Source organism: Pituophis catenifer, unplaced genomic scaffold (assembly GCF_029215685.1).
Source record: "Pituophis catenifer annectens isolate HBS135680 unplaced genomic scaffold, rPitCat1.0.hap2 SCAF_1, whole genome shotgun sequence".
In the NCBI taxonomy this organism is placed as follows: domain Eukaryota; kingdom Metazoa; phylum Chordata; class Lepidosauria; order Squamata; family Colubridae; genus Pituophis; species Pituophis catenifer.
Window position 1 is genome coordinate 217,032,285 of NW_027256881.1, and position 27,310 is coordinate 217,059,594.

The window sequence follows — 27,310 nt, forward strand, 5'->3', positions numbered from 1 at the left end:
ATCTTTACAAATAAGTAACTACATTATTCTTTACATCATATTATTTTAATCGTTTAGCAAAGGTAAGTCTGAGCTTTTTTCTGAAATGTTGTATATACTATCTCCTGATATTTTTTTTCCTGAAGGACACTTTCCTTTAACAAAAATAAGAAAAATAAATTCAAGATTATTGTGGAAAAGCCAAAGCAAAGACTATGCAGTACATGTCTGTGATTGTACTTTGCTTTATACGTCTAAAGCCTAGCCTGATATTAAAGGAATATACCATTTTTTAAAAAAAATTCATTCAGAAACTTCCCATGTAATTTGTCCTGGAAACACTTGCATTATTTCTTCGTCTTTCTTTTCAGGAAAACAGTGTTTCTTAGTCATACGTCAGCAGCAGTTTAACATCCAGGCTTTAGTGGCTGTGGGAGACCATGCAAGTAAGCAGATGGTAAAGTTTGCTGCCAAGTAAGTAAGCAATTATATCCTGTTACCACAGTGGACAATTGTGGGAATTCTGGCTCCCGGGGATTGGGACCCTTTTCACACATTAACATCAATGCTGTACTTGTTTTTTTTTAATGTAGGTATTTAAAATTTGTCAGTTCACTATAACATTGAACGTCTTAACACTTACAAAAGACAAAATGGAACCCAGGCCTGAAGTTCATTCTGAACTGCTAAAGGGACATTCTTTGCACAGACAGTTCCCATTTATTTCAGCTAACAAAACAATTGGCAAGTTCAGCTCTGAGACGTTATTTTCTTGGATGTCTCTGTGTCCCTGTGAACTCAGTCTCAACTTTTTTTTTCCTTTTAAGTATCAGTTCCTAGCTATGCGATGTATTTCATCGTGTCTAAAGAGCAAGGGCAAATTAAAAGGTGTTTAGAAGTTCAGCACTGCAATTTTTTTTCTTAAAAGGGAAAGCATTAAGAACCTAATTTACATTCCATTAATTGGTCTCACTGGTGCTTAATCTTGTTCTGCGTAGGATTTTTTTCCCCTCGTCAAACATTTTCCTAATAGTAATTGACTCTGTTTCTGTTTTACCAAAAAGGACTGCAATCAATGGGTTCCTCCTTTTTGTAGATGTCTTTAAAATTTTGGCCTGATGATGTGACAGTTCCTTGGGTTACCAAAGTAATCTGGCTGGATGACTTTGGGCCAGTCACACAAACTCTTAGTCCAAACTACCTCACAGGATTGTTGTTGTGGGGAAAATAGGAGGAAGAAGGTGAGCTGGATATGTTTGCCGCCTTGAGTTATTTATAGACAATAATAAAGGCAGGATACAAATCAAATAAATAAATAAAATCTGGAAACAAGGACAGAAAGCAAGATTTCCTGGAAACAAACTAAACAATGGACCAGAGTACTTCTAGGCTTGCTTTTAGAACTGTTTAAATCTGAGTCTGTTTCCTGATATTTACATTAAACGTGAGAATGAGAAAGGGAGTTGAGGATTAAGGAGTCTTTTTGTTCTTAAGATGAATAACAAAATGTACATACTTACAATTATTCACTTTTTAATTAATATGTTGTATCCAGATGTAAGGATTATTGGTACTTCAGTGATTAAAAACATACTAGTACAAGATATTCGAAATGCTGCTGTTTTCCTTCCTTTTGTCAGTAAAGAATGAACTCTCGTGATAATCCAGGTTTTAGTCAATTGAAATATCAGAACAGGATCCCTCCCTTTTTTTCTAGCCCTGCCTCAATTTTTTATACTATTAAAAATTACAATGTAAGCCTAAACTTGACTTAATATGTTTTAAAAAGCCCCTTCTGAACTGAAGTAAGCAGAAATATTAAATCTACTATTGCAAATGTTGGCTTTCCCCCAAAAGCCAGTAGAGACCCAGTTGGCCATTTATAGCCACCAGAGGTGGGTGTCTATCTGTGCTCTAACCTATAGAAATATCACAAGTGTAAATACTTCTGATGGTCAAGAAAAGGAGGTGATGAGATTTGTACTTTCTGAAAAAGAGAAATTCCAACAGATCTAGCAAGATGGAGATTATTACTTCTCCTTTCTGAACTGTTCTGACATAAAGCTTCACTAGAACCAATCTCTATTGAAGTATTCCCCAATCTGATGTCCTCCACATTATTTAGACACTGTTCCCACAATTTTGAAAGTATAGTGCCAGGCAGGGTTTCTCCAACTATTGTACACGGTTGTGCACAAAATAAAAGCTCCCCATAGAGCTCCTATGGAATAACGTGTGGGATGTCAAGTATTCCATATATTAATGTAACAAAAGCTGAATGATCCCAAGCGTTTACCAGCTTGTCAGATTTCTTTCCTTGAAGTCTAAACAGGCAACAGTTAATTCATAGAACAAGAATCTTGCTTAATAATTTTTAGTAGAAGAAAGGTTACAGTTACAACATAATTGCAACTAGTACCCTGTTTACAAATTTACTCCTATCTGCTTTGTTCCCACTTTTTTTTGTCTAAAGCTAAAAGCTCTATGTCTTCTTTATGAAGACATAATAGGTTGCATCAGTTCCCTGTTTTATTAGCCCAGTATGAGAAGTAATTCATACTGCTTTGGGAAACATTGAGAGTTTGTTTTTTTACAATAATTTTATTAAGGTTTACAAATACAAAGATCAAAATCTAAACTGAATTAAAGAAAAGATAAAAACTAAAAGTGAAAAGAGATATGAAAAAAGAAAAACAAATAAATACAAGATGACTTCCCCCTTCCTCCAGGCAAGATAACTTAACATCTTTTCTTGTACTTCAGTTTAAAAAAATAGCTTTCTTATGATTCAGTCCTGGTCAAACTGAAATCCCATTATAAATAAATAATCAGAAATAATAGCATATATATATATATATATATATATATATATATATATATATATATATATATATATATATATATATAAATCTTGATTGAGCAGATTCATTTTATAACTTTTCTATTTTAAAAAATGTTCTTGTCCCATCAAATAGTGGCCCACATTGATTCCTTAACATTTTCTCTTTGTCTTCTTTCAAGGACAGCTGCAGACATTTCTCTTTGTTTCCTCTCCTTGGTTTCATACAGTCCTTTTGTAAATAGCGATAAAAAAGCTTTCCAGCTCATTCTTCTGATTTATTATTTGTATGCGCCCTTTAATTATTAAGACATCCAACTGTTTCATTTGTAAATCGATTTTGGCGTTGTTTTCCATATCACTCTTATACACAAACATTCTAAAATCCATTTTCAGATCCACAGCATATTTCACCATACAACTTTTGTAAGCAGCATTCTTTAAAAAAACAACAACTCCAAATCCACATTCAAATCTGTCTCAATTATTCTCCTATATCATTTATTGTACTACATATATTATTTATAAATGTTTAAACACTGCAGGAAATATTCTTTCAAGTACATCTGGCCCTTTAACTTTTCAAGATCCACATTCTATTCCTCTTTTTGCATTGGAGTTTCTTTCATCCAGGATAGAAGGAGTTTTTTCCCAGGGATGCAATATACTTGCCTTTCTGAAGGTTCTTAACTCCAAAGAAACGTATAACATGCAACTTCCTAAAGTAGTTAAGAGAGAAAATAGGCGAACCCACTATCTCTCTGAAAAGTGACAAACTGTGGCTTAGGCACAGTTCCCCCAGCCTCCAGACCTCTCAAATCTGCTGATGAAGACTGTTTCATGAAGGCTGTTTCACAATCTCTTTGTAGGGAGTTTCTGTATAGAGCCAAACATGGGTGATCCTTGTTCTCTCCTTAATTTGGAGAGGAATTCCAAAGAGCCAATCCATTCACTAGCTCCTAATTCAGCCCCATTGGCTCCTCAAAGAGCAGAGCTGTGCTCAGTCTGTTGAATTTGGGACAAGCCTAATGCTCCTGGATTTATCCACAAATGCAGTATGTGCTCTGTGTAGTGTTTATAATAGCAGTACTTCTTCCAAACCTGGGTAAATTACCCAAAATTTAAGTAAAGTGGTTTTTCTTTGGATAATGATACACAAACCCATTACTCAATCACAACAGGGACATTTAAATAAGAGATTTCTGATAAGCAGTTTTGGGTAATGAAGGAAAAAAGTTTGGGGAGTGCTGATGGATAGGCTCAGGATAAACATACTCTAACTGATCCATGATTGATGCCCATCAAAACCTTGCTTGAAGTATATCAATAGCAGTAATGTTTTAGGCTTATATACCGCCCCATAGTGCTTTACAGCATTCATTGGACAGTTTACAATGTAAAAGCATTATTTGCATATTGTCCCCAGCAATCTGGGTCCTCATTTTACCAACCTCAGAAGGATGAGAGGTTGTGTCAACCTTGAAAGATCGAACTCCAGGCTGTGGGCAAAGTTTGCCTGCAGTGCTGCTCTTTAACGGCTGCATCACTCCTCTAGAATGGCGATAGTCATGATAGAGCCAATTATCAAAGGCAGTAGTGTCTGAATCCTATATTAGGTCAAGTGGTATTATGACTACAGAGGCTCTGGGGTGCATTCTTTAGGTAGTAGCATGACTGGAACATTTCAGTATGGATCACTCAGATCTATCTGAGTGATCACTATCAGGTCTTCATGCAGAATGCATCACTCAACTAGACAAGTCCTACACTGTATATCAGCCAAATAATGTAACCAGTGATTTACTCTAAAATGTGATAATCATAAATTGGTGTTTGAGGAGCACCGTTTTTTCTTCACCTCTGATCATACATACCTGAGCTGTGGGCAGCTAGCTACTGGTAATCTGGAAGGTTAGTAAAGGTACTAACTTCAAATATCAGATATCAGAAGTCAGAAAAATGAGGGAGAGATTCTTATTGAAGGTTATGCGTTAACAACCAGGTTTGAACAGTGAATTAACGTGTCGTTTTTCCTGGAGAGTACCCTCTGGATGAGTAAGAAAGTAAGAAGTAAGTTAGTAGTTTTGCCAGATTTAGTAACTAAGCAAGAACATGTCTTCTATCATGCTTTACTCTGGTTTGTTCAAGTTAGCTGTCTGAGACAACAGAATACATGTTGGAGCCAATGTAGCTGCATAAAATCCTGTTTTTTTTTTTAGTTGTAACAGAATAAAATTCAACTTGAGCATTCTGTATTCTGCTGGTGTAAAATCTGAACTGTTTTAAGTGTCCTGGTCATAGAAAACAGAAGGAATTAGACACTAGCTGTAACTCCCTTGCTTTTCACTCCACATCTTCAAGAAAAAGTAGTGTGCTGAGAGTCTACCTACCAGTCAGACTACAGAAAATTTGTCTCGGGGGTGGTTTTTAAAATATTCTTGAAACTCAGAGAATAATTTTCAATTGGAAACAAAAAAAACCCTATTCTGTTCTCACCCACTGAAATTTTCTTAAGTAAGAATCTGCTTTCAAAACATTTCTCTATTCCCCCCGCCCCAAAAGGGAGGAAAAAACAGAAGTTTTTAGATTAAGTAAATCTAGGTTGTGCAGCTCACAGGTTATAAAACAAAGAGAACAGCTCGCCCCTTTTAGATTCCTTTCAATGAACACATCTCCCTTATGACATTTTCCTAATGTTTTGATATTTTATATATATATATATATATGTGTGTGTGTGTGTGTGTGTGTATGTATATATGTATATATGTATATATGTATATATATATATGTATATATATATATATGTATGGGACTCTTTGGTGAAGCTGCTAATACCTCACTTAGTTAGGAAGTCTAAACAACAGATTTGATGAACTTTGTATTGCAACCTATTTGCCAATCATAAGCCCAGCTTGAACAACAACATTGTTTAGTTATAATGTTTTACTTTACTCACAGAGATGATTGCTAGCTTGAGAGGGGCAGTTCATGCACTTCTCCAGGAAGTTGCTAAGGGTCAGGAGTGACTCAAAGGCACTCATTCACAGCCCATGTGCTTTTTAATTACACTAATAATTTTAAAACAGTAAGATAAGAACATATGAAAAATGCACACACATTTCAAGGCTCAACAAATGTACCCAGATTAATATAGAATCTTTTCAGTATCAAATACACATTGAAATCCCACATCAGCATCTCTCAGAGCATGTGCAGAGTTTACCTGCATGCCAGTATTTTGAAGGGGAAAAAACACAAGTAACTCCTGGATTAGTGGTCGGTTGCTCCCGGTTCGGTCTGGTTCTTGTGAACCGGTAGTAACGGTGGCGGGAGGCTCCGCCCACCCACCCGGACGTTATCATGAACAATCTGCGCATGCGCAGAAGTGAGCAAAGCAAGCATGCGCTCCCATTGCGAACCAGTAGTGGAAGTAAGTAGAACCCATCACTGCCCTGGATGATCAGTGTTAAGGATAAAAAATTTAAAGTACAGGACACATAGCTATGGATAAAAGAAATTCTTCCATTCTTTAACATAGTAGCATGTCTGGTGATTAAGATCGTTTTTTAATTCTCCTTCTGTTTTTAAACACTGGCCCCTGCTGCTTTATTGCTTAAGCAGGAAAAAAATTCAAAAGAAGCAACCCAGTCATACGCGCCAAAATAAATCTGTATTGTGAGAGCCACAAAGAAGTTCTGTTCTGTGATGTTTTATAGAAGTTATGGCTGCTTCTTAATTTTATTTTTGATTAGTTTTCCATAAACTGGTAGAGAAGAAAATTTTTAAAAATGTTAACATGTTGTTAGCTTCTTTTTGAAGACTCAATACACAAACACACAAATGAACAACCTGGTGTTGAATTAACGAGTCTGGCTTTTCAAGCCTTTTCAAGAAACCTGCTTTGAACAGCTTATAAGAGAGAGGTTCCTATAATAAGGAAAGAAGAGTTTTGGAGGTTATGCCGCTTTGTCCATTTTTCTACAATGTTTCCTTAGCCAACTAAATAATAGTTCCTCTTTCTTAGTATTAGCACATAACCGAGAACTTTCATAACTGTGGGGGTAACTGTAGGCACAGTTGCACTGAGCTGATGTTATTTTGGCTTTCACACACTATGCAAATTCTGGATAATTGGTTTCTACTGCATACTCGTTATAAGAAACGGTTTCTTAAACGGAAAGCATTTTGCAGATTTAATAGCAGTAAAAAAATCAATAGAGTGAAGCTGTTATGTCTGAAGTTCAAAGAAAAGGGGTATGGAGTTGTTTAAGTTGTATATATTTCTTTCTGTATCAATGTTCATCTTGCTTTTTTTAATGCAAGAACTCATTGTTTGCAGGAGATACAGCTTTAACCTTTTTTTGGGGGAGGGGGCTATGTAATAGGGAGACCAGATTAAGATTGCCGTTCTTACTATCTCATATGTAAATCATGTATGAGATGGTCAATCAATCAGAATAGAGCTGGAAGGGATTTTGGAGGTCTTATAGTCCAACCCCTTGCTCGAGCAGGATACCCTATAGTACCATTTCAGACAAGTGACTGTCCAGTCTTTTCTTAAAAACATCCTACAACTTCTGATGGCAAGCTGCTCCACTGATTAATTATCCTCACTGTTAGGAAGTTTTTCCTTAATTCCAGGTTGCTTCTCATCTTGATTAGTTTCCATCCATTGTTTCCTGTCCTGCCTACAGGTACTTTGGTAAATAGGTTGACCACCTCGTCTTTATGGCAACGTCTCAAATACTGGAATACTGCTATCATGTTATCCCTAGTCCTTCTTTTCTCTAGACTAGCCAAACCCAAATCCTGCAACCATTCTTAATATGTTTTAGTCTCCAGGCCTTTAATCATCGTAGTTGCTCTTTGCACTTTTTACAAAGTCTCAACGTCTTTTTTGTAATGGGTGACCAAAATGGATGCAGTATTCAAAGTGTGGCCTTACTAAGGCTTTATAAAGCAGTACTAATACTTCACGTGATTTTGATTCTATGCCTGTTTATACAACCAAGGATTGTATTAGCTTTTTTTTTTTTTTTTTTTTTTACTGCTGCCACACACTTCTAGCTCCTATTTAACTGATCGTCCACTGGGACTCCAAGGTCAAGGTCAACATGTTGTCTTTATTTTACTCACCTCACCTATTGGAGAATTACTTTTTTATTCCCCTTATTATAGGCCAGATGATTTCTCACTGTTGTATACAACTGAAAACTATCACTTTGTTTCAGTGGTGAAATGTAAAATTTGTTACTACCGGTTCTGTGGGCGTGGCTTGGTGGGGGGGGGTAATGTGACTGGGTGGCCATGGCCAACTTTTTTTACTTTTAAAACCATTTTTTCTACAACCTCTTCGGCCGAAGAGGTTGTAAAAAAATGCTTTCAAAAGCCTCTGACGATCCCAGCTGAGCCACGCGATCATCAGAGGCTTTTTTTTTTTTACTTTTAAAAGCATTTTTTCGGTTGAAGAGGTTGTAGAAAAAAAGCTTTTAAATTTTTTTTAAAAAGTCTCTGATGATTGTGTGGCTCAGCTGAGCATGGGGGGGGCAGGGATGTTTGCTACCGCTTCTCTGAACCACCCGCCACCATCGCTACCGGATCGGGCGATCCAGTCCGAACCGGGAGCATTTCACCCCTGCTTTCATTTCATTGCTGTATTGTCCTAGAATTTAACATTTCAAAATACTTATTTTACAAGACTTAATTTAGTGTACAATTTGTTTCAGTTGGACATTTTAATTGTTTCATACCTCAAGAGCATTAGATAATACTCCTAATTAAAATAATGTTTCTGGTCAGAAGCTAATTCACTGTAAATCTGGACAGAGAATTTCGTGATCCCTTTGTCTTTCCAAGCCTACAAATACACAGTGATTAATGGTAAAACTTGTTAGTTTTATCTAAAACCAAAAAGAAGATGCTTTGAAATTGGAATAGACTGAAATACGTACAGTATTCCCAATTTATTATAAAGGATATCTGAAAATGAATGTTAGCTAGCCCACTCAATCTTCTCACATATTTTTCTTTATCTGGCTTTAGTGTTCTACTCTAGTTCCCTGACTGAAGATGGAAAATAGTTTAATGTTGGTTTAATAAGATCTTGAATCACATTTGTAATCGTACCATAATTTCCTATTGTTAGGATGCTGCCGAGCATCTGGAATTAAACAATAGTACAGGTTTTTCTTTTAACTCTAATATTGAATTGAATTTAATCTACATAGGATTGGAAAGAATAAAGAATGGGCTGAAGAATAAATATATCTACTGCTCATTCTCAGCCTGTTAAACTATAGTTGAAGACACCAAATAGGGAAAAAAGACCATTGTCATCTGCTATTCAACTTTTTTAGAGGAAGACCTAACTTTCTTGTTGATGAGATGAAATTTGCATTACTAACTGTGAAACGTTCTTGCCCAGATTTGATTTAATGGTAAAATGTTGAGATTTAGGAGAACATTTTATAGAGGTAACATCAATCAATTACTCTCTTAACTAGCTTTGCTATAAGATAATGAGCCAGTTCTTCAGAAATGATAGTAAAGATTATTGTTTGCAACTCAACATTTAATGCAACAAGAATGGTTCTCAGGTCAAAAGAGGCGTTAATATGTTCATTTGGCAGAGTTTCCCTGAGGATTTTTTTTTAATTCAGCTGTTGTAAATATTTAACATTTTGGAAGAACCATTTTTTATTTAGATGGAAAATAAGTATCATATATTTCAGGTAGTGGGCAACTTAACAAACAGTAATAATATCATCATCATTGTCCTAATTTCCAAATTCATATTACTGTAATTTATGTAAATATTGATTGCAAATATTGATTACAAACCATACCATAATCTCTAAATATAGATATTGTTTAGCCATTTTCACAATCTCAATCATCTTCACTAACCATTCTTCCGTTGTAGGTGATATTGATCTTTTGCAATTTTGGGCATATAATAGTTTTCCCAAAGTTGTCATATATAAAAACAAAATCTCATTAGTTTTTTCTGATTGCTTGTCCATTAGTCCAGAAAGAAAAGTTTCTTGTTTCAGTTGTACTTTAATCGTTAAAATCTTCTGAATCAATGCACATATTTGTATCCAAAATATTTACACAACCATAAAACATGACACAATGTCCCTTCATACTGTTCACATTTCCAGCAACAATTCAAAGTATCTTTATACATTATATACCAATTTCTCCGGTGACAAATCCCAATGACATATCTTATAAAAATATCTTTAAGACTAGAACATAAAGTAAATTTCAGTCCTTTCAACCATGCATTTTCCAACTGGTTTTTCTGTACATTGTAGCAAAAGGTTTTAGCTCCTTTTATCATGCATTCTTTCATTTGTTCTTCTGTCTGATACTTCAATAAAAGTTTATACATTTTACACATTCATCGCTAATACATAATTCTATTTCAAACTCAGTCGTCCTTTGTTCAAAAACATAAAATGTTTTATCCACTTTAAACCTTTCTGCTAATTGTACATAAGAAAACCATTGACAAGAATATCCTTCTATTATTAAATCTGGATTTCATTTTACAATCCCTTTACTTTTTTCTTTACTAGAAAAAATCTAGTACATCTCAGTAGGTTAACTATTCGGGCTTATTAATATATTATTAATATAGGTATTTTTGACCAAAATCTGAGTTTATATTTATTCTGTATTCTAACATAATGATGACAGTTTCAAAATGTATGATCACCTTTACAATTGATCTGTTCACATGTGTATCAAAAGCAATCTTCACCTTAATGTATACACTGTTTTTGAAGAGAGGAAGAAATAGAAAAAAGGATGGGAGAGGAAGAAATGGATATTTAATCACTTTTGTTCTGGCTCTACTTGCTGCTTACTTTACATCTTCCTATACCGGGGTGTCAAACTCAAGGCCCGCAGGCTGGATTCAGCCTGTGGGGTGCTTAGATTTGGCCCATGGGGCCGCCCTGGAAACAGCGGACTGACCCACGGTGCCTCAGCCCTCCTGAGTTCCGTTTTCACTGGGAGTGCACTTTGGGAGTCCGTTTTCGCTGGCAGAGCACTCAGGCCGCCACAGACTCCCCTGACACGAGTGATGTCAAGCTGGCCCTGGCCACTCCCGATGCGGCCCTCAATGAAATCAAGTTTGACACCCCTGTCCTATACAGTCAAATGTCAGCAGGTTACATCCTTGATAGAAAAATGATTGCTCATTCTCATTTTAAGTTTTAATTCATTTGGATTTCAAATCCTATCAGTCCCAGTTAGCATGTTAAATGGCACGGGATCTTAATCATAAGAGAATTTCTAAAGATTCCATCAAATTATCTACCTTTGAAGTTATATGGTTTCAGATATTAAATACAATATAAAACTATACCAGTAGTTACCAAGTCCCTCTGCATTTTATGCGATAAAGTACCCATTCTATAATTAATTCCCCTTTTTTGCTTTAATGGTAGCAAAAATAATGATAGCAAAAATAATAATAACCATAACAAAATTTTAAATTTAATAACTGCAGCTAGATTTTTGGTGGCGCAATATTGGAAGAAGGAAGATTTGCCTACTATTGAAGAATGGACATTAAAAGTAGCGAATCTGACAGAAATGGCGAAAATTTCAGCATATTTGAAAGATCATTCACAAGAAAGATATATATTGGAATGGAGAAGATGGATTGATTATATTCAAAACAAATATCGGACTAAAAAGTATCAAATAGTTTATGAATGAATAGAAAAATTAAGAGTATTTATGTTTAGTTAGTAAAAGGGGAGTTAAAGTGTGAAGGGGGGGATAGGAATCCTTAGTTTATTAGCTTAGTTTAGCATATGATTGTTAATTGTTATACCCTGTATTTTGTTCTGGGAAGTTCGGGGGGGGGGGGGATAATGAAGGGAGGGGGAAGGGGGAAATATTTGTAAAAAAAATTTGTTTTTGTTTTTTCTTTCTGTAAAACTCTTTAATAAAAATTTTTTTCCCTTTACTATATTATTTTTCTTTCTTTACTCTTTTCCACACTTTTTCTTTTTATTCTTTTCTTTTTTAATTTCTATTAGTTTTTTTAATCTTTTTAATTGTGATGTTTAATACAATTATTATAAAAATAAAACAATAACATGGAACTTCGTGACTGACAATATTTTCAAAATCAAAGACTTCAGATTGCAGACGATGAAATTGAATAAAGTGCCAAGAAATACTCTGAGATAAATTCAAAACTTTTAACTGTTTCAAGAGAACCAGGTTTATTAGGGCTTATAAAAGTGTGGGAAATGCCGTTGAATGGCTCTTTTTTGAATACCAATAATACTTAAAATGAATCCAAGTTTACCTGTTCACTAGTATGCTAGATTTCAAAGTTATAATCCATATAATTAATTGCATACAAAATGTAAGAAAATAAGCTACAGAAACAATAAGTGATAAGGGGGGGAAATAGGATACTGTGTTTTGTGTTAAAAACTAGCCTTAAGGCAATATAAATACACCCACACATCCACATACACACACACACAAAACAGCTAGGAAGGTGTCATGTTTCTCAGAATGGATACCAAATTAATCATATTGAGAAAAACAAACGAATTTGTTTTTCATTGAATCAGGCTGTAGTCCACTGGTCCAGTGACACTATGTTTAGTTAATTAAAAACAACTTTAAATGTATTTGTTTCCTAACTAAAGACGTGAAGGGGTTTTTTTCTTTAAAAAGAATTGTTTGTGAGAAAACTGATAGAAAGTGATTCACCACTAAGTGGGTTTGATCTTGCAATCCAGAGTTGTTGCTGAAAGATGTTTATACAGATCTTACCAAGCTGCAGTCCTGTGGTTAAAATAGAAAGTCTTGACTAATATTTGGATAACTGAAGTTTTCATTTGAAAATTGAAATTGAACACTCTTTGACAATTGAATGTAGGGCATTGTTACGGCCTCATTTCAACATCACTTCAGCTTGAAAACCCTAGCTTAATTAAGAGCTATACAAACAAGCGGTTTTTCTATCTATTCAGTTTACAAGTGCAAATGGTGTGTGTGCCCAAGCAGATTACAGGTAGTTCTCAATTTATAAACACAATTAAGCCCAAAATTTTTGTTGCCAAGTGAGACATTTTTAAGTGAATTTGTCCCATTTTATGACCTTTCTTAAATTAGTTACATAGGTTGTTAAATTAGTAACATAGTTTTAAGTGAATCTGGTTTCCGCATTGACTTTCCTTGCCAGGTCACAAAAGGGGATCACATGACCCCAGGATACTGCAGCAGTCATAAATGTGAGTCAGTTGCCAAGCATCTGAATTTTGATCATGTGACCATGGGGATGCTACCACAGTCATAAACGTGAAAACGGTCATAAATCACATTTCTCAGTGCCGTTTTAACTTCGAACCATCACTAAACAAACTGTTGTACGTCAAGGACTACTTGAACACATTTTTAGGGATGCCTTATTAACATTCTAGAAGGGACTCTGTGGCTCAGTGGCTAAGACGCTGAGCTTGTCGATCAAAAGTTCAGCAGTTCGAATCTCTAGTGCCACATAACGGGATGAGCTCTCATTACTTGTCCCAGCTTCTGCCAACCTAGCAGTTCAAAAGCACGTAAAAAATGCAAGTAGAAAAATAGGGACCACCTTTGGTGGGAAGGTAACAGTGTTCTGTGCACCTTTGGCGTTTAGTCATGCCAGCCACATGACCACAGAGACGTCTTCAGACAGCGCTGGCTCTTCGGCTTTGAAATGGAGATGAGCACTGCCCCCTAGAGTCGGGAATGACTAGCACATATGTGCAAGGGGAACCTTTACCTTTATCAACATCCTTGGACATTTATTTGATCCCAGCGATTTGAATTATTGAACAATATACTCCAAATCCTGCCTATAAACATGTCCTCAAGCTTGCAGCCATTGAAGAACCGCATGCTTCATGTTACAATTCAGGCATGTGGCAGGCGCCATGCACTTACGACAGTCATAGCAATCTGGTCACATGATCTCAATTTTCAGCCTTCACAGTTGGCTTCTGATAACCAAAACTAATAGCGAAGTCACAAATTGCAGTCACGTGACATGCTTAACTACCACAGTAATTTACTTAATGACTACAACTGGACTGATGCCATAAATCATAAAAACAGTCACGTTTCATTTTTTTTTTGTCTGTGTCACTCAGCGATGGAGTTGCTGGTCCCAAAGTTGTCATAACTTTCAACTATCGTTAAACAAATGTTTAAGACAGAAATTACCTATAGCTATCTGCATAATTAAATAACTGTTCCAAACAGAAATGAATCTTTGAGCTAATTACTGATTTTATTTTTATTGACAGCATCAACAAAGAGAGCATTGTTGACATAGAAGGTGTAATAAGAAAAGTGCCAAATAAAATTGGCAGCTGCACCCAGCAAGATGTTGAACTCCACATTCAGAGGGTAATATTTTTATCAGCAAATTAAAATGTGCCTTGACAACATTGTTTCTGGTTACCCTTTTGAGGGATAACTTCCCTAACTGCAGTCCTGTTGGTTTACATTTGTAAATAAAATAAAAAATTCCTCATTTATGTAGCAAATTCAACTGAAATAGAAATCAAGAAGTAATTTTAGTTTCATAAGGCAATGAAGATTTGTTTTCACCTATTCTAAATTGGTTTCTAACAATGACAAAAGATACAGGCTCTGTTTTTCTGTAGATATGACTAGTTCAGAACAGATATATAATGTAATCCAAATAAACATGTGCATCCCTCAGTACAAGCCACTAAAATTCTAGCTGTCTTTTAAACAAATTCAGACAATGTAATAGTTTTTCCTCTAGTAGAAATAATGGGAGATGTCCAGACTCCAGGATTTTTCAAATATTGCCTTCCCTATTAAAAGGGAAGTGGAAGGCAAAGATGTAGGGAACCTTTTAGGAATTTTGCAATATTGGGGGTGAATTATGAGCAGACTTGCAAATTTGCTGCCTAGGTTCAGGCTTACATGTTCATAAAATGACTGACATGGTGGGAATAGTCAGGCACTAAACACTTGAATTCGGGATGGTGAAGCGGCTTCATGCCAACTCCACCAGCTCATAATAAAGTTCCATATTACTGTAATTTATCTTTGCTTTTTTTTCCTGGACAAATTCAATCATCTGTCATTGGAACAAAAGACAGTTTTATGAATATGTCAAGAGAAAAAGAAAGAGCTATTTATCAATCACTTATTGAAGCAGGTTTCTAAATATTTACTCACTTAAGATTATGAACTTATTTTTTTATTTTTTTCCTTCTTGCTGTTTTGTTCTTATACTTCCCCCAGAAGATTCTCATATTATTAGTATATAAGTTTATGTTTATACTTTACATTTTAACAGGACAGGACAGGCAGACTATAATTCTGTTCAAGACCTTCATATTCATTCAACTGCAGCAGTATTTATCTGTTCATTTTTGCTACAACTGAAACTGATTTTGTAGTTTCAAAACAGTTCAGTTCTTTCAGGCCCGTTATTTTTTAAGTGATTAAGTTGGGTTAATATCTTTTATAATACAGTTTTTGGATTTTAATTTAAAAATGCTATCTTTATTCAATAATTCTGTTAGAAATATGAAAATTAACCAAATACAGGTGGCCCTCGAGTTATGATGTAAGGAAGCCTGCCATCATGGTTCTAATTTATGACAGTTGTAAAATGGGTTGGTCACCTGATTTTACAGCCATTGGTGTGGCAATCATTAAGAAAAAGTTGTCTCTGTTATTAACCAAACCAGTGATTCACTACGTAAATCTGGTTTTCTATAAAAACATCATAAAACTTGGTCATGTGATCATGGAACACTGCAAACAGCTGTAAATGCTGAGCATCTGAAGTGCAGTCATGTGACTGTGAGGGGGGGCAACTGTAGAAACTTTGAATATAGGATGCAAGTACTCCCCAGGTAAATTTGTTGGAATTTCAATTGCTAAACAATCGGTCATAAATCAAGGGCTATCCAAACATGCATGTTGTATCTTTTTTTTTTGACCTCCATAGTCTTAGCAATTGGCTTGGCTTCATATTTCTTGCAGAACCATCCCTCTCTAAATCACACTGTAGTTCTTGCAGTGCATTTATTAACTATGTATATATCATGTCTCTTTCAGATATATGTAATCAGTTTGGCTGAACCGCGACTGCCCTTGCAACTGGATGATGCCATTCGGCCAGAGGTTGAAGGAGAAGAGGTGACGATGTGCTTTCTAATAAGTAACATTGTATTAAAAATAATATTTAGACAAAGGCTTGAAATTTTAGCTGCTGTTAATAATACTGTTATGTTGAATCCTGAATGTTGGGCCATCCAACATTATCTGTTTCCTAGTTCATAAATATGGGAAATAATTTTTACAGCTGGATAACACATAGTGACCTGGCCTTAAGCAATATCTAGTATGCCAAGATTTTGTGCATAGAGTATGATCCATATTTATTTCTTAGTAATATGGAAATATTCTCACAATTACGGTCTACACTCTAAGACTTAAATTAATAAGGGAAATTTTATAGATATCGATATCCAGAATGGCCCTTCTAAACAGAAATCTCAGTTCAAAGGGGACTTGATTAATCCTATGGGAAATGTATGTCTGAATTTTCTTGTATATGTGTTAATAAAGCAACCTCAAAAACGACAGTACTAGTTTCTTTCAAAATTAAAGAGATTAAAAACTAACCCTAAGAAATGTTCTCAATGTAGTGGTTGAAAAAAGGTTTAGGCTTGGAATATTCTTAAAAGCTAAGAAAAAAACAATGTTGGAGGCAAGTGTCAAAAGCATTGTCATTGTGGGATCTTAAACATAGTGAGTTTTTTTCAGTTTTAAAACATTTCAAATGGCCAAAACCTTATGGGAATGCTGAAATATAGTGCAATCTCTTTTCACCTGCAATGTTGCAAAATCTCATAAGATTGTAGTCGGTTAGTAATTTGTACATTCAGTGTTTACATTGGTTCATAATTGAAGATGTTGCAGGTACCAGCTTGCAACACATGCTTTAAGAGGAAAGTGGGGAAAATGTCCCCTATCAGATGCCATTGAACTGTATTGCATTTGTCCCAGCCAGTTTGAGCAGTAAGAAGACTTGCTGGAAGCATTAATGGATCTTAATTAGTGGAGAAATATTTTGCTAACGGATTTGCCATCTGGCTTTTCTTTCGTTTTTGTTGTTGGAGTTTGATTCTGGTGTCTGTTTAAAAGGGCCTTTAAAACCTGTTCTCCTAGGCCTTGGGTTAAGTTGGGTGGTCCCTCGTGGAAATGCTGTCTATTTGAGAGATGGCATTCGTTTTTATTTCTTCTTGATGTTTATTTTTCTCTTTTTTAAAAAATCATTTTTAATAGTCTGCGCCATCAGAATTGCTATATAATCAGGTGGCCTTATAAGTTTGATAACTGACTGACTGATTAAAGTCTCTTGGAGATTACTAATTGGATGTTGTAATTCTATAGTCTGTCCAAAGTTTATTCTCCACTTGAGGCTGGAGGTTATGATGATAGAACTAACATACATCTGTTACTTTGGGGGGGGGGGTGTTTCACATTGCATTTGTGATTTAACATTTAAATATCAAAACTGAAATACGTATCAGAAGCCCTCATTCACAAATATATTTATACAGTTAATGCAGTATACAGTATACAGACCACATAGTTACATCTCTCGATACTGAAAAGTCAAGCACTCTTATTGTGTTAAGAGACTTTCTAATCCTTGTTTAGTGACTATCTCATTTAGTGACAATTCACAGTTATGATGGTGTTGAAAAAGTAACTTTACCATCAATCCTTGCATTTACAACCTTTGCGGGTCTCTAAAACAAAGTAAAGCTGAAGTAAGATCAAAAGCCCAATTGTAATTTCACTGCTGTGCTTAATAATCGAGTTGTTGGCCCCAATTATGGTTGCTAAACAAGGACTATCTGTTTCTGTGTCTTTGGACATTAAACATCTTTCATGTTTATGTCCTGAACATGCAACAAAGTCAGCCTTTCTTATTCTATAAAATATTTTGCTTTCTCCTTCTTTCCTACATGTGGTTTTCAATATTTGTTTCTTTGTAACCATTCAGGAAGCAAGAGCTACAGTGAACCAGGATACAAGATTGGACAACAGAGTTATTGACTTGAGGGTAAGAACCTAATGACTTGTAACTGATCAAATTGATCAAAACCTGGCAAGAACAGTGTTATAAAAATGTATGTTTCAAAGGATGCATAATACATTGTTATAAAGACATTTTACTTAGCAATGGTGGAAGGTGTGGATTGCACAAAAACACTAGAAGATTTTATTAGCTTATCTAATTAACCTAACTATATTTTTTGTGGCATTCAAAACCAGATTGAACAAATTTTATCCAATCTTCCTTTCCTAAAAGAATTTTGCTAAAATATTTCTATTCTAAATGGTTAGTTTCTCAGCTGCACAGTTGAAACTAACCAGATAATGTATTATATCATCCCTTCAAGTTTAGTTGAACTATATGGGATTCCTATCATTAACTAACTTAATTGACAATCATTAATTAATTAGCATAACATTTTCAATAATCAAGCCATAAGTGACTTTGTCATAACTTGCTAAAATCCCGGATACCATATACCACTTAGTTTTCTTATCAGAGATATCCAATTTTATTTTAGCTATTTCTGATGCTCTAAATGGTGACAGTGAGATAGAAAATTTATGTAGAGTAATTTCAAGGTTGAATATATAAAGCAAATTGTATTCTTAAACGTTCATAAATATATGTGCATGGAAAATAGGTGGCAGGAAGCTGCATTATGTAAATTGTATAAAAGGGAAAGATGGTTCATTGCCAGACTTCGTCAGCTATATGCAAACCCGTTTTCTAATTAAATTAAATTAAATTATATTTTAGTTGTATGTCAGTCACAAGGTATTTAAATAAGTATATTCTCTCACAAATATTACATTACCTTTTCAATTAAAAATTAACATTCTTTATAATCTACTCATTGCATTCTTCATCTAAGAATGAAATATATCTCAAAAGACATTGACAGTTATTGTAGGTTTTTTGTTTGTTTGTTTTGGTCAACAAACATCCAAAGAGATAGACATTCCTTTATTTATATGTGGGGTTTTGTATCACATTCTTAATATACTGATTAATTGAGGTAGTTTACTATTAAACTTACATTTAAATACATACTATTAAAAATACATTTAATACATACTATTAAACTTATTATTAAACTTAATTGTAATATTTTTATATTTGTGCTTTTATACTATTGTAAATTACCCAGAGGATAGTGAGATGGATGAAATATAAATTAATAAATAAACTCTAAAATTACAACATTAAAATGCAATGGAATGGAGGCAGAACAACTAAAATCATAAGGTATAAAATTTTCTCAACAGAAGCAAAAGTTTCCTGAAGAAAAATAATTTTGGTAGCTTGTGGTATATGGTTAAAAAGTAGGATAAAGGTGTCTTCACATCAACTTAATGATATCTTCATTAAGATGTCCATGTTATTTTCTTAGCTGCAGTATGACATAGAGTTTGCCGTTGCTTTCTTCTCCTGTATATAGTATCTTTAGAACTTCCTTAAATAAAAATGATTGGTAAAAATGGCTGAAATTTTGCAAAAGTTTACAATTCCTATGAATGTGAGATTTCAGAACAAAAACATTAAGATCTATAAAATTTAGGGAACAGTTTCTGACCCCTTAGCTATACTATCTTCATGCTGAAAGCAGGAGAAATCTCAGATGTCATCAGTCAAAACCCAGAACATCCTTGTTCCTGCTCAGCAGTTTGGCTATAATGTATTCCACCACAACATCACAATTTATAATTCCAATTTACAGTATCGTAATACATACAGATCATTATACATGCAGATATAGGAAGAGACAAATCAGAGTTGTTTTGCTGGTGAAGTAATACAACCACCTTTCCAACTAGCAGTAGGAAAGCCAAGTTACAAAACGTACTCATTTAATCTTCATAGGGCTAAAACTATATTGTAGTCTGAAAAAGGATAGATTTTTTCATTTCTCAACATTTTTATTTATTACATTTATATGCCCACCCACCTATCTCACTCTGCAAAGTGACTCTATTTTACGTTTGTTTACACAAATAAATACAAGTATTATTTAATGTGTGGGTGTATTTCCGTATCTTCTGTGGGTTTTAAAATAAAATGTGAATAAAAACAATTCAACTGTTATATATAAATAATTCTAGTCACAAATGTATGACATGGTGAAGAACTGCTCAGTTATATGTGAAGTATTTCCTCTTTTTTTCTAGCAAAGTTCGGGTTTCATAAAATCTGGATTGAATTTTATTATAACTGTTATTTTAGTTAAACTCTGGGTAAACTACGCAGATCAAAAATGATTTCTTAAGAAACCTGACTACAAATTGTTTTAACCCATAGAATTACTCACTTATAAGGCAGATGAGCACTCATGGAAAGTTCAGTAATTTGTTGACATTCTCTAGTCTCTGTAGAACAGATTGCATCAACCTTAACTCAGCAGTTATGAACTTTTGGGGTTATGTTTTTGTTATGTAAACTTCATGGAAAGTTTTTGCAAAGCATTATATAAACCAAGGGTCAGAAACAGTTTTTAAATGAAAATTCAAATAACCTCATAAGAATTTGAATGGGAATACCAAAATCTTACGAAATTCAAGATACAATAGGATTTGGACAATTGTCTCAAATTATTTTTAACTGCCTCTCCCTCACATAAGTGACTGTCTGTCACAGACCACATCACTCTCTGTGAATTCAAGATTGAAAATTTCTTATTTGAATCATCTGGGTTAGATCAGATGGCATTGATGAAGTTGTTTAGCACTATTAACATATTAGGTATATGTTCATCACAACTGAAGTGGATACTGTTGTGCCTTTTATTTTTTTTCCAATATCCCCAGTGATAGTTTTGTTCACACTTATGGGATGGAATATATTTGTTGCATAAAAACAGCCTCATGAGAATTAAATTTATTTTTAAAATATTTTTAGCCTGTTTTACTATGGTATATGCTGAAAATATATGGTCAGTGCCCATTTCAGGCAGGATTAAATGCTCTTTCCTACATATAGAAAAAAATGAAAATAAATTAATAGAAATTAAAGTGATACTAGAGTCATTTATATGTTGTTATGCCATATTTTCTTGTTGCAACATGTTCACCTTTTAGCCTGATAGAGCCCAGTCCCTAGTAATGGTTATCTTTCTGAGGGTGGTATAGATATGTGATACAAGATACAAGAGTTAAGTTTGGATTGCTGGTTTCAGCAATGTTAATTCAGTTTTAGAACAACTGCCTTTCTCTATTTTCCAGTTATGTTTTAAATTAATAACTCAGCACTGAGAGGGAAGGCCTTCTTTTGGGAAAAAAACTGTACATACTGAAAACTCTTCAATTTTATTGCTTCATCTGTTTTCATATTGATTGCTTAAATTAATTTTTCATGATGGCATATGGGTTAAACAAAAGACAGGTCTCACCAGACTGAAGCTGGTGAGATAGGAACCACTGGATCCCAGGCTAGAGAAAGATACTATGTAAACATATCTCGGCCACTTTCCAAGACTAGTGTTCACAGTAGGAATCATAGCTGCAGGTCTCTTCATCATCATCATTGTCGTCATCTTAGTATATTGACAGGTATTCTCATTCTAAAACTACTAGTAAAAGCCAAGTACTTAAGAGAGGGCATCAGGAGACCTATTTAGAGTAACAGCAATTACAACAGACATCTTTGTGAACTGCCTACAATTTTGCATCTAGATCTATGCCACTGGAAGCGGTGACTTTGGCTCAGATATTGGGAGAAGGGCCACCAAATTAAATAGCATGTAGCAAAGCAGGGGAGAGGGGAGGAGGGAGAGAAGTATCAGAACACATACATATATTGGAGGCAGCATTTCCATGAGCTAAAGGTTTTACATTGATTTTTCTATATGGAGACGCTTTGTTTGTTTCCCAAAAGAAATTAGCATTTTACTAATTGGGCCCTTGTGAATATGCCAGCTTTCAAATTGTACAAGGAGGCTGCAACGTTTTCCTTAAATTGTAGCAAAGTATTGTACCAACATAGAATTATGCATATGTGAACACTGGAAATGTACTTGAAATATAAAATATTGCCTCTAACTTTCGAAAAGCAGTACTCACGTTTTATGAGAGGTAGTGAAGCAAGGAATTTCACAATTATCTAAGGCTTGTTTTTGAAACTGAAGCTTCAGGAATATATTTCACATGTTCTTTAGCACTCTTCAGTTCAGTATCTTACTATATATTGCAAAAGAATGGAAGATCCAACAATAAAAGTTTTCTCTTTCACACTGCATTCCATCAATTTAACACTTTTAACACTTTTCCAATTAAGCATTAGTTAATTGTACAAGAGAGTAAGACAAGTTTAGAGATGAGAGCGGAGTGTTAGAGTAGGAATTTACATATAGTCCTCTTGCCAAATTAGAAATATTAATTTTGCGTTTTAGAGTAATAGATTCCAGCTTTTTAAATATAATTTGATATAAATATACTGTTAAAATGTTCAACAAACCATGGCTTAAATGCAGCTTAATATGACCAGAGGATTCAAGCATTCTTTCCTTATTCCTATATTGGACCAAGCTACATGGAAAGACTTCCAGTTAATCTGCATTGGACCTGCATCAAATAGTCCTATGAACTATTCAGATCATCACCCATTACAAGCACTATCACTGTCACTGAGATATGAGAACTACTGTGCTTCAGTCTGATATGCTGTCAATGCTCTATAATAGGGAAGATTATTCCAGGGATTTTTTTATTCTACTGATTTTTTTTTATTTTGTTTAGAGAGAGGCAATCTATATAAAATAACTGTGGAGTAGTCTGTCTGCTCCTAGGGTTGCTATGTTTCAGAGAAGAAACCTCATATTCTTTGTTTATGTCTATATATCTTGGGTAGGATTTTCCCCACTTCATAAAACTCACTGTCTTAAATGCTTGAGAAATATTTAATTTTAGGTTTTGGAAAGGAATAAATAATACGTTTTGGGGGGTTTATTTTTACTACAAAACTAATGTGCAGTTTAATCTTGTGGTATCTTGGTATGCCAATCATAAGTTTATCATAATTGATTTATCAAATTATTCAATATATTAAGATGACCTCAAAATCCAAGCAATACATTCTGCTCATTATACCTGTTTCTATATTTAGAACAAATATAATGAGGCTGTTTGAGAGAAACTATTGAGCCACAGACAATCAACTCTCTGGATGATCTCTGGAGGGCTCGGGACAGGGGTTGCTCCTCTGTCCTGGTCCTATTAGATCTCTCAGCGGCTTTTGATACCATCGACCATGGTATCATGCTGCAGCGGTTGAGGGGGTTAGGAATAGGGGGCACCGTTTTGCGGTGGTTCTCCTCCTTCCTCTCCGACCGCTCGCAGTTCGTGTTGGCAGGGGGACAGAGGTCGACCTCGAGGCGTCTCGCATGGGGAGTGCCGCAAGGGTCGGTTCTCTCGCCCCTCCTGTTCAACATTTATGTGAAGCCGCTGGGTGAGATCATCCGTGGTTTTGGGGTGAAGTGCCATCTGTACGCTGATGATACTCAGCTGTACATCTCCACCCCAGACCACCCCAACGATGCCCTTGATGTGATGTCTCGCTGCCTGGAGGCCGTGCGGGTCTGGATGGGGAGGAACAGGCTCAGACTCAACCCCTCCAAGACCGAGTGGCTGTGGCTTCCGGCGCCCCGATATAGTCAGCAGGTGCCATCGCTGACTATTGGGGGTGAATCTTTGCCCCCCACGGAGAGGGCTCGCAATCTGGGTGTCCTCCTGGACGCACGGCTGTCTTTAGAAGAGCACATGACGGCCGTGGCCAGGGGGGCCTTTTATCAGGTCCGCCTGATTCGCCAGTTGCAGCCCTTTCTGGACCGGGACGCCTTGCGCACGGTCACTCATGCCCTTGTCACCTCCCGGTTGGACTATTGTAATGCTCTCTACATGGAGCTCCTCTTGAAGAGCACTCGGAGGCTCCAACTGGTCCAGAATGCGGCCGCGTGGGTGGTTATGGGTGCAACCCGTTGTGCCCATGTGACACCCCTCCTGCGCGAGCTGCACTGGCTCCCAGTGGTCTTCCGGGTGCGATTCAAGGTGTTGGTTACCACCTTTAAAGCGCTCCATGGCATAGGACCCGGGTACCTCCGAGACCGTCTTCTGCCACCAATAGCCTCCCACCGACCAGTCCGTTCCCACAGACAGGGTCTCCTCAGGGTGCCATCAGCCAAGTTATGTCGGCTGGCGACGCCCAGGGGGAGGGCCTTCTCTGTGGGAGCCCCAGCCCTGTGGAACGAACTGTCCCCGGAAATTCGTAAGATCTCCGACCTCCGGGTGTTTCGCTGCGCATTGAAGACCCTGTTGTTCCGCCAGGCCGGACTATCAACACAATAGTTTTAAATTGGGGTATTTAAATTTATTGGGGTTTTAAATTTGAGCCACTTTATTTAATTATTTTAAATTTTATATTGTTGTTTTGTCTGTGTTTTTAAATAGGCTGTACACCGCCCTGAGTCCTTCGGGAGAAGGGCGGTATAGAAATAAAATTATTATTATTATTATTATTATTATTATTATTATTATTATTATTATTATTATTATTATTTTACCATTTTCTATGTCATTTCTTTTCAAGAACTCTGTTCATAGCATCTGAACAGTGCAACAGTAATGCAACAATAATACTTTTCAATACATTACAATAAGTACTTTAATACCAATTTATTTCAAAACAATAAAATAACCCAAGCAATTCATTTTAATGTTTACAGTCTAACATTGATAATTCTCTATCGACTATTTATATTTTCCATGTAATAGTGTAATGCCATTGTGATTGCTCACATTCATTCAGAGTTAGATGCCACATGTGTAAATCAAATGAAATGACTGACAACATTTTCTGGAGTCTTAAAGGAATGGACATGAAAGATATCCTACAGCAGGGGTGTGAAACGCGATTTCATTGAGGACCACATCAGGGTTGTGTTTGACCTCAGAGGGCCGGTGTATGTGGGTGTGTGTCCGGGGGTGGGCATGGCTATGGTAGGCGTTTGACACAGGCTCAAGATGCATTATTTTCCCTTCTTTCTTTCCACAGTTCTTTACTATAACCTTTTTCCTGTTTCTTCTACCAGATATTACTGGCAAACATTTATTACTTATTCTTCATACTCCAGTAAACTTTTTATTTCTAAATTTATACCCCATTGTTCAATAGTAAGTTGGTTTTCCAGGCAGAAAAGCTATATACTATTGTATTTTCATTATTCAACTAATAATAAAAATACAGAGTGCAGTACTGCAGGCTACTTCAGCTGACTGCTAGCTGCAGTTCAGCAGTTCAAATCTCATCGGCTCAAGGTTGACTCAGCCTTCCATGCTTCTGAGGTGGGTAAAATGAGGACCCAGATTGTTGGGGGCAATATGCTGACTCTGTTAAAGAGGGCTGTAAAAGCACTACGAAGTGGTATATAAGTCTAATTGCTATTACTATAATACAAGATCTTACAGGATACGTAAATTTCCAGGATAGTAAATAGAAATGGCTGTCAGTTAGAGATTACTCATTGTAGATTAAATATGGACCTACAGTATGTAAAATCTGCCATAAAACTGTAGTATTAACATAGGATGTTGCTTGTTTTATATTCAGATCAGGCACTTACTTGAGGCCACATAATTGTAATTCAGTCCTCCAGCAGCACTCTGCCGTCTGAAAATGGGCCACGCAGGGCCTCTGCGTGGCCCATTTTTGGCTGGCAGAATGCTACTGGAGGCCGAGGAGCCCGAAAATGGGCTGGTCCTTTGATATTTCCAGGCCAGCCCCACAGGCCAGATTTAAGCACCTGCTGGCTGGATCCAGCCCACGGGCCTTGAGTTTGACATCCCTGTCCTACAGTATAAATTCAGTCACTAGTAGACCAGCACCTGATTTTCCTAGTTCATTTGAACAACTAAGGAAAGGACATGTGACTCGATTTGAGAGATGGCAAAACTCAAATTTCTCTCTTTTGGGGAAGGTAAAGGGACAGCTGCAGAAAATCCTGGATGAAATGAATTATCTGGATCCCTTTTGGGGGGGTTTGGACCTGGGCATGAAAGAGAAATTGAATTTAGCAAGTTTTGAATAGACTACCACAATTCTGGCTTTGCTACATCTCAGAATATAGAACATAGAATAATAGGGTTAGAAGAGGCCTTGGAGGTCTTCTAGTCCAACCCCTGCCCATGGCAGGAGATCCTATGCTATTCCAGACAAATAGCTGTCCAATCTTTAACATCAGTGATGGAGCACCCACAACTTCTGAAGGCAAATCATTCCACTGTTTAACTGTTCTCACTGTCAGGAAATTTCTCCTTAGTTCTAGGTTGGATCTCTCTTTAATGACTCATTGCTTCTTGTTTTGCATTGGAGAATTAGTTGACTCCCTCTTCTTTGTGAAAGCCCTTCAGTTACTGGAAGACTTCTATCATATCACCCCTAGTCTTCTCTTCATTAGACTAGACATACCTAGTTCCCTCAATCATTCATCATATGGTTTGGCCCCCAGACCCCTTATCATTTCTGTTGCTCTTCTCTGTACTCTTTCTAGGGTGTCAACATCTTTTTTGAAATTATGACCCTATATGATACCACTGAATATCCTATTGAGCCACTTGCAAGGGTTGGTAATTGATTCCACTAGATTATAATGATTCGATCCTTGAATGCACTGTTCCAGTCGATATTGGTGGGAAATGAAAAGTTGAGATCCTGGTCACTCCTGGGTGGAATGGCTCAAGAATTGGCTTAAATCTATTAGTTGGATGAATATTATCATTACGCAGAAGGCACCAGGTTATACAGTTGAACTCCAGTCCAAACAGTGAAGGGCCTAACTCACCCTCTAAAGACCAAGAGGGACTGGATGGAGTGGAACAGACATAGGATGATGAATCCTAGAAAAAGAGAGTTAATGACTGCCCAGAAACTATTATTTGCTCTATATTAGCTCTGAATTACTCTGGATGAAGTCCAAAGCCCCCAATAAGGCAGCTTCATGATCAGGGGCCTCTCTTGGATTCCTAGCTCCTGTTTGACAGGCCAGTTGATGTAGTGACCAAGAGAGCTGTGATTGGTAGAGCAGTGGCAACTTTTTGGAGCCCTTCTCCCTTATCGCCTCTTCAGATTGCTGTAATGTGCTTTAATTGGAGCTACTTTTGAAGACTACTCAGAAACAATGGTAGGTAGAGAATATAGCAGCCCATTTGGTAGTGGGTAAGAGCCATACAGTTGCCAGTAGGTTTCCAGATTTCTGTTACTGATATTTACTTATTATATTTGTTTTTAAAGGCATTGGTAATTACTTGTCTTTTTTATTAGTGAGTCATAAGAGTCTTTCATTGGGGAGGTGTCTAAACATGTTA

The 27,310-nt window shown here is 36.1% G+C and overlaps 1 protein-coding gene across 2 annotated transcripts in view; it reads left to right on the plus strand.

The window, feature by feature from the left end:
* Nucleotides 1-27,310, plus strand: part of DARS1 (aspartyl-tRNA synthetase 1) — a 59,147-nt gene that overhangs the window by 13,163 nt on the left and 18,674 nt on the right. For both annotated transcript variants that reach the window (XM_070957024.1, XM_070957025.1), the window contains exons 4-7: nt 351-453; nt 14,146-14,248; nt 15,947-16,027; nt 17,907-17,966. In XM_070957024.1, the coding sequence (XP_070813125.1) occupies nt 351-453; nt 14,146-14,248; nt 15,947-16,027; nt 17,907-17,966 (347 nt within the window). The remainder of the gene's footprint in view (nt 1-350; nt 454-14,145; nt 14,249-15,946; nt 16,028-17,906; nt 17,967-27,310) is intronic.